The sequence below is a fragment of the Plasmodium vivax genome, chromosome 4 (assembly GCF_000002415.2).
Source record: "Plasmodium vivax chromosome 4, whole genome shotgun sequence".
Classification (NCBI taxonomy): Eukaryota; Apicomplexa; class Aconoidasida; order Haemosporida; family Plasmodiidae; genus Plasmodium; species Plasmodium vivax.
Genome location: NC_009909.1, coordinates 162,007 through 176,034, shown reverse-complemented (window position 1 = coordinate 176,034; position 14,028 = coordinate 162,007). Strand labels below are relative to the sequence as shown.

Genomic DNA, 14,028 nt, shown 5'->3' with positions numbered 1-14,028 from the left:
ACCCGCAACACACAGTTGGAATTGTTCTCACCTGTGGGGATGGCGCGGTTTTGCCCATTCGGAAGGAAAAAAAAAAAGAACAAAAAAAAATAAAGCGAGGGGAAAGGGGCTGAAAAGGGAAAAAAAAAGGAAACTCAGCAAACTTGGCAAACTTGACAAACATGACAAACGTGACAATCGCGCCAAACGAAACAAACAAAGCAAACCTTTTTTAACCCCCTTTGCGTAACCGCGCACACCATGAAGAAGAAAAAAAAAAAAAAAAACCGCTGACATGAAAATCCCCCCCCCCACATTAGCAGTTCTTGAGGAAGGGCAAAAAAAAAAAAAAAAAAAAAAATTCCCTTCTGCGCAAGAAGCCTTTTTGTATATACTGTAAAGTGCGCAATAATAACGTACCTTTGAATTGTTGTCTTTTTTGAGTGCTAGAAAAATATATTTTTCCCCCTTTCGCTTTAAGCCATTATATTTGCAGAACACGTGAGCGCTTCCCCGTTTATGTATACATGTGCGTGTTTTCACACGGGTCCTCCCCGCGCACATGGTGACCTCGCCATTTTGTGAAGCGGTTTGAGAAGCGGTTTGAGATGCGGTTTGTGAAGCGGCTTGCCCATTTGTGAAGCTGTTTGCCCATTTATGAAGCTGTTTGCCCATTTGTGAAGCGGCTTGCCCATTTGTGAAGCGGTTTGCCCGTTTTGCGAACCGGCTTGCTCATTTTTTTACACCCCCTTTTGCACATTTTCCTCCGCGCGCGCTTGGCCCAGCTTTCCCGCAACTTTGAACGTTTCCCCCTCCGCGAATGACCGCGCTTGCGCAAAAATGATCACTTAGGGGCAGAGGCGAAGGTACACGTGCGCGCGGCTGTATGTACACGTGCGTATACCCAGGCACACGGGAAATAGGCACACGGGAAATAGGCACACGGGAAATAGGCACACGGGAAATAGGCACACGGGAAATAGGCACACGGGAAATAGGCACACGGTACAGAGGCACACGTCACACGGGAACATTCTCCATCCCTGCACACATTTCGCGTGCGAGTTTTCTCATCTACACTTCCCGAGTGGAGGAGCCATCCCCGCGCGCGTCGGCAGCACGGATGAGCATGTTGGCGTTTTTGCCTTGGTCCCCGCCGGAGCACTTCCTGCCGCAGCGTGTCCGCGCCGTTAGCCAGGTGAGGAGCGCACGCTGAGCAGCACCAGCCGAGTAGCCCCAGCGGAGTAACATCAGCGGAGTAACATCAGCGGCGTAACTTCAGTTGAGTAGCCCCAGCTGAGTAGCCCCAGCTGAGTAGCCCCAGCCGCGTAACTGCAGCCGCGTAACTGCAGCCGCGTAACTGCAGCCGCTTACCCCCGCCGCTTTCCGCTGCCGCACATGACGAAATGGGGTGCAACCAGAGCAAGGGCGTGCACGAGTTGCGGGCGAAGAGCGGGAGCGGCGTGAACGAGCAGGGGCAGTCTCGAGAAGGAAACGCAAACAACTCAGACGAACTGGCAATCAACCCAGGAATGTACGTACGAAAGAAAGAGGGAAAGATAGGAGAGTCATATTTTAAAATAAGGAAGTTGGGAAGTGGAGCCTACGGGGAGGTACTCCTATGTAGAGAGAAAAATGGGCACACAGAAAAGGCAATCAAGGTGATCAAAAAATCCCAATTTGACAAAACACGCTACTCAGAATGTAGAAATAGAAGTAGCGAAAATGAAGAAAGTTTTAATGAAGATATATACAATGAGATATCTCTCCTGAAATCTTTAGACCATCCAAACATAATCAAGCTGTTTGATGTGTTTGAGGATAAGAAGTATTTTTACCTGGTGACAGAATTCTACGAAGGAGGAGAGTTATTTGAGCAAATCATCAACAGACATAAATTTGATGAGTGTGATGCTGCCAATATTATGAAGCAGATCCTCAGTGGCATTTGCTACCTTCATAAGCATAACATTGTCCATAGGGATATCAAGCCAGAGAATATTCTCCTTGAAAATAAAAATAGCCTACTTAACATCAAAATTGTAGATTTTGGCTTGTCCTCTTTCTTCTCTAAGGATTATAAACTGAGAGATCGCCTTGGAACTGCATATTATATCGCCCCGGAAGTGTTAAAAAAGAAATATAATGAAAAATGTGATGTGTGGTCATGTGGGGTGATCATGTATATCCTCCTTTGTGGCTACCCCCCTTTTGGGGGACAGAACGATCAGGATATTATTAAGAAAGTGGAAAAAGGGAAATACTATTTTGACTTTAACGACTGGAAAAATATAAGTGATGAAGCTAAGGATCTTATAAAGCTCATGTTGACGTACGATTTTAATAAAAGGATAACTGCCAAGGAGGCTCTAAATAGCAAGTGGATTTTAAAATACGCTGATAATATAAATAAGAATGACCAGAACACTTTGTTCGGGGCGCTCTCTAACATGAGGAAGTTCGAGGGGAGTCAGAAGCTCGCGCAGGCGGCCATTCTGTTCATCGGCAGCAAGCTCACCACTCTGGAGGAGCGCAAGGAGCTCACGGACATTTTCAAGAAGCTCGACAAGAACGGCGACGGCCAGCTGGACAAGCGCGAGCTCGTCGAGGGCTACAACATCCTCCGCAGTGTAAGAGGAGAGGCGGTTGAGCGGTTGAGAAGCTGAGCAGCTGCGAAGCGCTGAAGCGGCCCAGTTGGATGGGGGCAGTTCCCTTGGAGAGCCCCTAATCACACCGCTTCTACAACACCGCTTCTACACCGCTTCTACACCGCTTCTACACCGCTTCTACACCGCTTCTACACCGCTTCTACACCGCTTCTACACCGCTTCTACACCGCTTCTACACCGCTTCTACACCGCTTCTACACCGCTTCTACACCGCTTCTACACCGCTTCTACACCGCTTCTACACCGCTTTGCCGCTCCCCCCCCCCCCTGCAGTTCAAGAACGAGCTGGGCGAACTGAAAAACGTCGAGGAGGAGGTTGACAACATCCTCAAGGAGGTGGACTTTGACAAAAACGGATACATCGAGTACTCAGGTAGGCGCGCCTCCCCCCCCACCGAGCTGGTAGAAGCGGTTGCAGCGGCTGCAGCGGTTACGTGCGTTGGGGCTCACCCACTTCGTACGCCCTCTTTACACACCCACTTCGTACGCCCTCTTTACACACCCACTTCGTACGCCCTCTTTACACACCCACTTCTTACCCCCTCTTTACACACCCACTTCGTACGCCCTCTTTACACACCCACTTCTTACCCCCTCTTTACACACCCACTTCTTACCCCCTCTTCTTACACCCCCTTTCCACACCCACTTCCTACCCCCCGGCAGAGTTCATCTCCGTCTGCATGGACAAGCAGATTTTGTTCAGCGAGGAGCGGCTGCGGGACGCCTTCAACCTGTTCGACACGGACAAGAGTGGCAAGATCACCAAGGAGGAGCTGGCCAACGTAGGGGCGAGGAAAAAAAACAGCGCACTGTGATGGAGTGGCGACGTGACGGCGCGATTACGTGATGGCGCGATTACGTGATGCCGCGATTACGTGATGGTGCCCTGCTGTGCGTGCGCGTCAGCCCCGTTGACAACTCCACCGGTGTGTCAACTCGTGCGCCCTATTCCTCTGCTTTCACTGCGCTACTCACCCCCCTCAGCTGTTCGGCCTGACCTCCATAAGCGAGAAGATGTGGAACGACGTCCTCGGGGAGGCGGACAAGAATAAAGACAGCATGGTAAGGATGGAGTGTGCCCCAGTGGGAGAGGGACAACGCGACTGTTCTCCTTATCAGCGCGACTGTTCCCCTTATAAACTCGCCCACTTCACTACCGCTTCACCCCCGCTGCACCCCCCAGATCGACTTCGAAGAATTCGTGTCAATGATGCACAAAATCTGCGACCACAAGACGCCCTGAGGAGGGAGGGGCGAAGGCCCACCGAGGCGCGACCAGACGGGCCCCGTCAAGAATAAAGCCGAAGGCAGGCCCTAGCCGAGCCCATTTTAAACGCAAATTAAAGTTTACGCCCGAATTATAGTTTAGTTTACGCCCAAATTAAAGTTTAAACCCAAATTCGAATTCGAATTGAAGCTTAAGATTATGATTATGATTAAGCGTGGGATTATTTTCCTTTCCCCTTTTTTTTGTATTTTCGCTTTTGCTTTCGCTTTTACGTTTACCTTTACCTTCGCTTTTGCTTTTACGTTTACCTTTACCTTCGCTTTTGCTTTTACGTTTACCTTTACCTTCGCTTTTGCTTTCGCTTTTACCTTTACCTTTACCCTCGCTTTTGCTTTACCTTTACCTTCGCTCCTGCTCCCCGCCAAGTTTTTAAAGCCGCCCCTTCCCCGCACCCTTTATTTTTTTTAAAGTTCCCATGTCAATAATTTTTTTTTTCCCATTTTGACATACGTAACGAATTTTATTTAGCAAATGGGAAAAAAAAAAAAAAAAAAAACTGACGGTGAAGGTGAAGTGGGCCCGGAAGAGGGGAGCCACCACCCGTCGTGTCTACGACAAGGGAGGGTTGGGAGTCCCACGTGATGTGCGTAGTTCTCAGCCCAGTGGCGAATTAACACATTTATCTGATTGAGGTTCAGGCCGCGAATTCGGCCGCGAATTGAACCGCGAATTGAACCGCGAATTGAACCGCGAATTGAACCGCGAATTAAAGCGCTTATGTCGAGCGAGCTCAACGCGTTAAACATACGTTGGGGCCAAACAGTTGGAGACAAACAAAAAAAAAGGGCGGTGGGGGGAGACTTGTACCCCCCCGCGGTGTGCGTGGGTACAGAAAAAATGCTTCGCGGGGGAGTTGCAGGTGTCGGTGTCACGCGGCAACGCAACAGAGATGTGCAAATATGAGTGCACACACATGTGCAAATGCGTGTACGTACACACACGTGAAAATGAGTGTGCACTTGCAAATGTGCGTGTGCGCGCTGGGGGACTAGCCCAGGTTGGCCGTCCGGTACAGCTTGTTCACAGACTTGTGGAAGAAGAGGTCGTCCGAATTCGTCTTCGAAATGTTGTTATTTTTGTTCTTGCACAGTCTGCAAATTTCCTCGTAAAATAAATTGTAAATGTCATTTTTGTCGATATTTTTGAAAAGCTTCATTTTGTTTTCCTTCCGGACTTTTATTTTTTTTTTTTTGGAAAAATATTTCCTCTGCCTTATATAAATGTCCGTGCTGCTCGACGAGTATTTGTACTCGATTAAGTTTGGGTACCTTTTCAGTTTTCCTTGGTCTCCTCTTTTTTTCCTCTGCAGAAGGTCCTGGTTGTCCTGCAGGATTTTGTTCAGCAGGTTTTCTCCATCGCGCGCGGCAGACGGACGTGTGCCCTTCTGACGTTCGCTCTTCTCACGATCGCCCTTTTCACCTGCGCTGTGCGGGACTTCCGCCTCGTCGCTCGACTGGAATTTCTCGTACGAACGAGTGGCATCCCTGCCGGAGCCCTCCTCCGTCTCCTCCACGAAACCGCCGCTGCGCTCGTCACAGCGCCGATCACTTCCAGTATCACTTTCTGCATCACTCCGCTTGTCGCTGCTCGACCCCCCACGTGGCTCACCATTTGGAAGGGAACTGCTGCTGTCATTGGAGCTGAAACTTTTAGAAGTTTCGCCTTGCTCGTTCATATTTAGTTGGAGATACTCGCGCAGTAGGTCTCTTTCCACTCCCTCATCGTAACTCAAGTGGGTGTATGCGAATGTCCTGTCCGTTTCGTGTACTAGGGAGCTGTTTATCCTGCTCACCATTTTTTCGTAGGACTCATCAATGAACATGAGCTGTATGTTTTTGCGCAGCGAGTTGTGGAAAATCTGCAAAGGAGGGGGGGAGGAGAACGATGTGAAGTGCACATGGAGAGGTTCACACGTGGGGTGTACACTACACACACGATGTAGTCACTATGCAGACACACTCCTCACAGTGGCCGCCTTCCTGGCCGCCTTTCTTGGCCGCCCCCTCGCGCACTAACTATTTTCGCGTCGAAGCCGCACTTCTGCCAGCCGCTCTCGGACGAAAGGCTGCCCGCGCTCCTGGAGTAAAACTCCTCATCCTCCGTGGAGGAGTACGTGGAGTTGACGACACTTATCCGTTGCGAATTGATGAGCGAATCGAAGAAACCATCGCACGAATATATTTTTTTTATTTCCATGAGGAAGTAGAAGGAATCGTATGATATGGAATACTCAGAGTTGTAAAAATAAATTTTGTCATTTTTTAAAATCATCACTTTTCTGTCAAACTGTTCGCTGGAATTTTTCATGTACACCTTCATGCAGTACTTTTTTTCTTCCGGCGTCATTTCGAACGGGCTTTCGTTCGACCTCCCCTGAGGGGACTTCCGTTCTTCGAGGTCTCCGCTGTGCAGGCTGCTCACGTCGGATTGGCTGCTATAGCTGTGTTCGTTATAAGAGTGCCATTCTACACCTGAGTTGTTGTCTACACCTGAGTTGTTGTTTTCACCTTCGCTTTTACTCTCTCCAGGGGAAACGCTCCCCTGGGACTCCTGCGCGGTGACTCCATCACATTGTTCGCCCTCCGACGTGCAGGAACTCGTGGCTGATTTTTTTTTTTCACTTCCCGAATTGTTCATAATTTCGCTTTGGCTAGCTGAGCCATTTCGCCTTTCCGCGCCACTTTCCACCTGACCACGTTCATAATTTTTTTTTTTTTTTTTTCTTCTTCTTTCTTCGTCTTTCTTCTTCTTCTTTCTTCTTCTCCCTATTCCTTTTTCTTTCTCCCTTCTTCTTTCCTCTTTGCTCATTCCTTTTCCTTTCCGTTCCTCGACAAACCCGTCTGTGTCGACGCTGGTGGAGCTGTCATAGGGGGCCCTCCTCCTGTCGTGGACAGATTTGATGGAGCTATATTCCTGATTAGCGTCCCATCCGGAGTAGCTATCCGCATCGCTTCTCCTTTGCACGTTGCTGAACGGATTGAGCGACTGAAATATGTTGTAAATGGCCTGTTCAAGGATGTTTTTCCTTGGATGTTCTGCCAGCTGATTTGCCTCATCTGCTGCGTAATACTTGGTTCGCGAAATTTGCGAGTTTATGCTGTTTGGAAGTACATAATAATCCTGTTGGGAAAAATTGGGGAGCGTCTTTTCACCGCTCATTTGCTGATTTGTCAGCTTGCACTCTTCCACGAAGCTGTCAAAATGGATGTCCACTCGCTTACTCTTTATGTAGAAAAAAAAGTGTCTGTTTTTAACCGGGCAGAGTAGCAGCTTCTGCCGTGGCAATGTAATAACAGTTTTTACATACACGAGGAAGTTGATATATTTATTTGAAAAAAAATCTTTGCAATTGGCTTCCCTCAGTTGATTGTATATTTTGATGAAGCTGCATGTGTCGTATATGAGGACGGACTGGAAATCTTCCAAATTCTTTTTGCTCACTTTTTCCTTTTTTATTTTATATATATAACTTTTAATTAAATTTTTGAGCGTAACGGAGAAGAAAAGAACGAAGCAAAATTTTTTTAACCTCTTTTTTAAGCAGTAGTACGTGTCATTGGCATATATTTTTTCTATGTATGAATAGAGCTTCAAATCGCTTATGCTTTTGCAAGTGTGTATTTTTTTGATCACTTTTTTGAATATATTTTTGTATATTACTTCCACGAAGCTTGTTAGGGCGTTTACAATTTTGGCGTGTGCGTGGGGGAATTTTCCTGCTTTCCTTTTTTTCTCCTTGCTTTTCAGCGCGTTGCCTTCTTGCCGCTGCACCTTCTGCCTGTGGATCAGGTGGAACTCGCCCACTTCGCCGGGGCCCATTCGGAGGGCGGCCACGTCGGTAGCGCCAATATGGATTGAGGCGGTCTTATCTGCGCCGAATTCGGTTTCGCCCAATTTCCGATCTACACTGCAATTTTCCTCACCGTCGTGCGGCTTCTCCCCGGGGGGGCCTAAGGACAGTGCCGCCGAACGCACCACCAAGGGGGGCGACTCGTGGAGATCCCCCCTCTGCTCACCCATTTTGTGTCCGTCTTCATTTCGGTTTAGCCGATCCTCCGCCCCTGAGTTGCTACCTTCCTTGTGGAGCCCCTCTCCAGGACCGCCATCATCTTCACAATCAGCTGCTCCATATTTCCTATCGGCGTAAATAATTTTCGAGTAAATGTACAGGCTGTTCACGAGAGCACACAAGTAATCATTGAAGTAACTCTTGATGAGTAAAATAAATTTATTTTCATTTTTGTATTTATGAATGAAGAAGTGATTGTATTGCATATCTAGGATGTCAATTTTGTGTTTGTGCATTCTTATAATTTGGGACGACTTTTCGCTTTCTTCATGTTGTCTGAAGGCATCATTATTGCCTTGTTCAGGTGATTCGTCATACCCCTTTGCATACTTCGCACCCCTCCCTTGGTCATTTTCGTTAGAAGAGCTGGTCGAATTTATCGAGTTGAACGAAAGGGACAAGGAGGAATAAAAATCGTTTGTCTTTTCCCTCTCTGTGAACGTGTTAAACAAGCAAAAATTTTCGAAAAAGGAGAAAAAAACGAAATTCTCGTTGATCGAATTGGTGTACTTGTAAAAGCTGTTATGCAGTTCACTGGAGTCCCTCTTATGGGAATCGTCCCCCTTGCCACTTCTCCTTCTCCGGTTGGAAGCGATGTTATTACTAATTTGGAGGTATTTAAAAATGTTGCGCGGAAGCATGTCCTGCTCTGTTATCAAATTGTACAGCAACTTGTGGAAAAAAAAAAGGAGAAATAATTTCAGCTCTTCGTACAACTTGACCAGGGAACTTACGTTTGTTTTTTTTATAATTTCGTCGTACACGTCCAGGATTTTTATAATGTCGATGAAAATGGGCAAAACCAGGAAGGTTTTTTTCTTCTTGATGATTTTTATTTCGCACTCGTCTATGAGCATCCGCTTGATGATGAGGTACGTGCTGAACCTGCGGTGGGGAGCAACAAGAAGCGATACGAATCAGTGAGACGCAATGATCGGTGATATGTTCTACCGTGCGTCTGGCGCCGCAGTAGTGGTTACTCGAATCAGCTGCCTTATCGCGCTTCTCTCCGCCTTACCACAACATGCAGTTTATTTTGTTCACATAGGACGCGCACAGCACGTATATGTTGTCAAACAGGTTTACGTTCCGGATTTCCAGCTTTTTCAGGATAATGTAAATTTTGTAAAAAAAGGTCAAAATTACCTGAACGGTTCATAAAAAAAAAAGGAAAAGAAAAAAAAAATTGGACTTTTTCCCTTTTGGCTAGCTAGCTAGCTGCTTTTTTTTTTTTTTTTTTTTTTCCCTTACCATGGTGTTGGACAGGGAAAAGTCAAAATAGTGATTATTCCAGATTGACACAAATAGGTAGAGAACCTACGGGGGGTGGGAGAAAAATGTCAACATGAACATGTGTGTGTGTGGGGGTGTATGTGCAAATTTGAACAGGTGGGCCATACAATACGTACATGCGTGCATCGGGACAAAAGCGCTTCTTACCGACTCGAAGTAAATTTTGTGAATTCGCTTCTTCCTACCGTAGTGGGAAGCATTCAACTTCATCAGGAGTTTCACGCCTCGACTTATGTAACTGTCGCAAATGTCTACAAACTGAAGGGGTGGAAAGGGGCACTAGTGTGTGCAGGTGCTCTCCTTGCAGGTGCCTTTTTTGCCAATTTTTTTTACAAAAATGTTATTGCAGGGTCAGGCAACATTTTCGCGAGCTTTACCTTCTGAATTGGTATAATGGTGTAGGGCAAATTGGACAGGATGTTGAACAAAATGAGGAGGAAAAAATAATGGTTAATCAGCTTTTTCTTTCTGTAAAGTTTCTTTAACGTGACGGAGTTCCTCCCAAATATTTGAACGATGAATTTCTCATTTTCATTTTGAACTTGAATTTCTTCCAAGTATAAGTCGCATTCGATGGCAACCTTCGAATGGGAAGGAGGGGAAAAAAAAAGTGAAGCAGAAAAGGAGTGAATAATTAAAATGGGGTGAATCTCTCATGGGTGTGTGTGGGGGTTATTGCGAGAACACACGTAGACTCTCGCGCAGTGGGAAAAATGGGGTGTAAAATAGAGGTGCCCTCCCCCCCCAAAAAAAGGGTGGGACCAAAATTTCAGACACAAGAATACTTCTCCTGTTGCCCGCTCTCATCCTAACCTTCTTAAACCTCCGCACAAGGTAGCCATACGCCTTTCGAGAAGACAAATGTCTTCTCTTCTTTTTGTTCTGACCATGTTCAGGCTTACTTTCAAAAGAACTTTTAATATAACTGGAATTCAGGAAGGAGTATATTTGGGAGAGGTACTTATTTTCGCTGCTTTCATTCTTGGTTGGTTCGTTATGACTTTTTTCTTCTGTCATTTTTTTTTCCTTTCACTTTGCTTTCTTTCATTTTTTCTTCGCCCCTTGTTCAAACGGAGATGGCAAAATGGGGGGTTGGGTGTGCAGCACAAGCAGGATGGTCAGTTGGTTGATCGCTTGGTCGGTCGGGTATCCAGTCGGCCAGAAGTTGATCATCGGTCAGCCCCTCAGCGTGCCAACTGTTGATCTCCGTAAAGGTGTAGACCATGAGATTTCGTGTCATCCGATTGGCAAAAAGCATGGGAACGGGCAGAGGGACCTTTTTGCAGTTTATGCTTCTCCTCGAATAGCAACTCTTACGGAGAACGGGGAAAAAAAATTTTGAGCATTTTTTTTTTTTTTTTTTGACATCGCCTGGGGGTTACGTGGCGAAGGGAAGTGCGCAAAAATTGTGAACAAAAAATTGTACAACGAGAAAAATGCGTAACGAGGCCTGCACAACGAAGTGGTCACGCGGCATGATGGCTCTTCACATTTGCAGTTCGCGAGGACATGGCAAAAAGGCGTATCTGTGCACGGAGCTTTTCCCGCGACTTCCTTTCGAGAAGGAAAAAAAAATAAAAAAAAGAGTAACAAGAGGAAAGCGAAAGAGAAGTATTACGAATAAGCAATAACCCTACGCAGTTGAATTAATTTCTCGAAAAGGTGCGTTTTTTTGGCTTTGTCACTTTACCCATCACAGCACCCTGTAAAACACTCTGCAAAGCTATGTGCAACGGAAGAGGGGGGGCCCCATTTGGGTATGCTCCGTAGGAAGAGATGCAGGTGACTTCGCATCCGCAGTGTTTGAACTCTGGGCGAGCGGGGGAGCAGTTCATTAGAAGGGAAAACAAATTAACCAAATCGAAGTGGGATTATTGGCGGAGTTATCAAATGAGGGTGAGAAAAAAAAAAAAAAAAAAGCAACAACATGGAATGAAAATTAATAACATGCGTGTCGCATCACCGGGGGGAGAAACGACATATGTAAAACTTATACAAAGGGGAGACATCCGTGCAGAGGGTTAAGTGTTCACCCATTCGCAAGCACGTAGAGTGTGGGATGCGGTGTGTAGGAAGGGACTGCTTATCCCCACAGAGGTGTGTCCAACTGACGCAACGGAAAAACGAATTGTGGGAGGATGTAATGCATGGAGCTTATACTCAGTCAGGTAGCACATCAAAAAAATGGAAAATATTTTTTTTTATTTCAAGATAGGCAATATGATTATTGCAGTTTTCGCAAAAAACGGCGTGATATATTTGTGATTTTTCGTCCTCCCCGTTTTTTTTTCCTTCGGGGGTTTCTACGCACTCGGGGTGGGGGAGTTCTGTTTGGTTCTCCGCTTTGTCCACCGGGGGTGGGCTCTTTGGGTCACCGTGCTGGTGGTTGCGTTTGCCGCTACCCCGTTTGGAATTACCCCCTTTGGGATCACCCTCTTTGTGGTTGCCACCGTTCTCCGCTGCATTTATTTCGTGCTCATGAATAACTCGCTTGTCGTCGATCCGCACATTCACCGCGTAAAAGCTTCTGTACTGGTTGACGTAGATCTCGTGCCTGCGTTGGAGAGGAAGGGGCAATCGGAGTGGAACGTGAAGCACAGACAAGCGGCCCTGATGGGGGAGAAAAAAAAAAAAAAACTATTTACCTCTGACTTTGGTAGCAAACGGGAATGAAGCACCCGCAACAGCACAAACTCGAGTCGCAGTTTTTGGTGCAGAATCCTGGCAGGGAAAAAAAAAAAGAAAAGAAACATGTACACGTGTGCGCACAGATGTGTATATATAAGTGCGATTATATATCGTCTTATGTGCATTCTGAGCGACAGAGCAATTCTGTTACGCCACAATTGGCGAAGCTTCGCCACGGTTTAGTTGCCTTTTCGATCTTACTATATTTTTTGTTCACGTATTCTTCTTCGAAAATGTCTATCCGTTCATCATAAAATTCCAGTGCCGCTTTTTCCTTTTCGCTGATGACGTCATCGTCCAGGTTGTCATCGTCCAGGTTGCCTTCCCCGGGGGTGGTCTTCTGTTCCTCCTGCGAATTTACACTGCGGTCACTTTTCCGAGCTTGCCCATTTTCTGCTCGGTAGTTTCGTTTGGGCCTCTCACAGGGGAGGTTTTCACCTGGGCGGGATGCAAAAATGGGGATAGAAAAATTAGGGGCCCAAGGTGATGGTAAAAATGGCGAACATGCCGTTTCACAATGAAATGGTGTTATTTTTTTTGCAAAAATGGTGAGCTAGCCAAAATGTAAAAATACATGTGTGCGTTTTTTTTTTCTTTTTTTTACCTGAATGGTTAATGTTCAAAAATGACTTGGCAACATTTATTCCCTTTTCTTTGGCCAATTCCTTTGCGCTGTCTGGCCGCTCATTTGTTTTTATTTCGTTAATCAAAAGGCTAATCACATTATTTACCCGTTTTGAATTCATGTGGAGAGATTGGCAGTTCGGTAAAGGGGATATCGGGTCAGTAAAAAATGCGTTACAGCTGGGGGACGCACAAATTGAAGAAAAAAAGTTATGAACGGTTCATAATTTATTTTTTTTTTTTTTAAAACGAGTGTGCGTTCTTGCGAGTAGGTGAGGCACACACCACAGTTGGGAATGTAGACAGTCGTTCGATCTGCTTTTTGTCTCCTTTCGGGGGAGGGAGCTCAGTTGAGCATTTCCGTAGGTCAGTTTGACCAGCACGCTTTTTCACCTTTACGCGTTTGCGGTTTGCTCCCTACAGTCTGCCTCTTACCTTTTGAAATTGCTTTCCCTGGCAGGTGAGTCAGTTCAAGGGACAGGGCCCCCCTTCGATGACAATGCTAAACGGGGATCGTAATTAGCACGAAATTTACTTTTCAATAAAAGTGCTATGTTTCGGGTCTGTTCCCTGGAGGAAGCATTTTCGGCAGTTGTGAAAAAGAGGACCAAAAATGAACGATAAAAATGGTTACGTGATAAATATTTGTTTAAAAAGGGATCGCAGGGGGGGTATACAAAACGGGAGTGGTGAGTGGGTTATTTTTTTAAAACTTTTTTTTTTCCCCCATTTTTAAGAAGTATGTGAAGAACATTTTTTTTTTTTTTTTTGCGCTTGAGGGGAGAACGACATGGAACTTTTTCCAAATTAAAAATGAAGCATTTTGGCTTCTTCAAAAGAAAGGTTGACAAAGCAGAGTTAATTCCGTTCACATGTTCGAGGGACCAAACAGAACTGTGTTTTTTTTTTTTTTTTGGGGGGTATTATTCCCTGTACCTTCTGTCAGGTTATGGTTCCTCCCTTGAAGAACGACGAACCCTTCACCTGATCGCCAAATGGAACATTTTTATTTCGCTTTTCCTCTATATATTGTTAAAAGAAAAAAAAAATACTAAGTTGCTTTTTATTTTTTTAACCATTTATAGAGGAAAAAATTACGGAAAAGCAGCAACACATTGGTTGGTAAACAAACGCGTATTGAACGCATATGCAAAATGCATCATCTCATCGCAAACATTGGGGTGATATCGTTCCCCCTGATTTTTTTATTGTGACATACGGGCTATATTATATAGAAAAATATCAAAAAAAAGGGGTTTTAAAAGGGGTTTGCTTTTAAGAGTGCGCCCCCAAACGTATATATAGAATAATAGGCACTCTTGCTCTAAGCCCTGGCACCGTCGCGCATTTTTCACAATCCAGAGAAGTAATGTAGCATCACTTGGTTTTCTCCCACTATTGTACGTTCCTCGTTT

The 14,028-nt window shown here is 45.7% G+C and overlaps 3 protein-coding genes across 3 annotated transcripts, besides 4 other annotated features; 1 reads left to right on the top strand and 2 right to left on the bottom strand.

The window, feature by feature from the left end:
- Window positions 1-307: 307 nt before the first annotated feature.
- Window positions 308-330: a microsatellite.
- A 1,055-nt stretch (window positions 331-1,385) lies between these two features.
- On the top strand, window positions 1,386-3,894 carry PVX_002665 (calcium-dependent protein kinase 1, putative; the record flags this gene model as incomplete). Its single annotated transcript, XM_001612822.1, has 5 exons — window positions 1,386-2,609; window positions 2,922-3,021; window positions 3,315-3,433; window positions 3,636-3,713; window positions 3,835-3,894. The coding sequence occupies 5 exons, from the start codon at window positions 1,386-1,388 to the stop codon at window positions 3,892-3,894; spliced, it is 1,581 nt and encodes a 526-aa protein (XP_001612872.1).
- A 511-nt stretch (window positions 3,895-4,405) lies between these two features.
- Window positions 4,406-4,425: a microsatellite.
- A 502-nt stretch (window positions 4,426-4,927) lies between these two features.
- PVX_002660 (hypothetical protein, conserved) lies at window positions 4,928-10,318 on the bottom strand (the record flags this gene model as incomplete). Its single annotated transcript, XM_001612821.1, has 7 exons — window positions 4,928-5,797; window positions 5,956-8,893; window positions 9,027-9,154; window positions 9,260-9,325; window positions 9,449-9,559; window positions 9,679-9,882; window positions 10,115-10,318. 7 exons carry the CDS (start codon window positions 10,316-10,318, stop codon window positions 4,928-4,930), a joined length of 4,521 nt encoding a protein of 1,506 aa, XP_001612871.1.
- Window positions 9,158-9,184: a microsatellite.
- Window positions 9,221-9,242: a microsatellite.
- A 1,143-nt stretch (window positions 10,319-11,461) lies between the features above and the next one.
- On the bottom strand, window positions 11,462-12,735 carry PVX_002655 (hypothetical protein, conserved; the record flags this gene model as incomplete). Its single annotated transcript, XM_001612820.1, has 4 exons — window positions 11,462-11,855; window positions 11,947-12,022; window positions 12,191-12,427; window positions 12,594-12,735. 4 exons carry the CDS (start codon window positions 12,733-12,735, stop codon window positions 11,462-11,464), a joined length of 849 nt encoding a protein of 282 aa, XP_001612870.1.
- Between the last annotated feature and the right edge of the window lie 1,293 nt (window positions 12,736-14,028).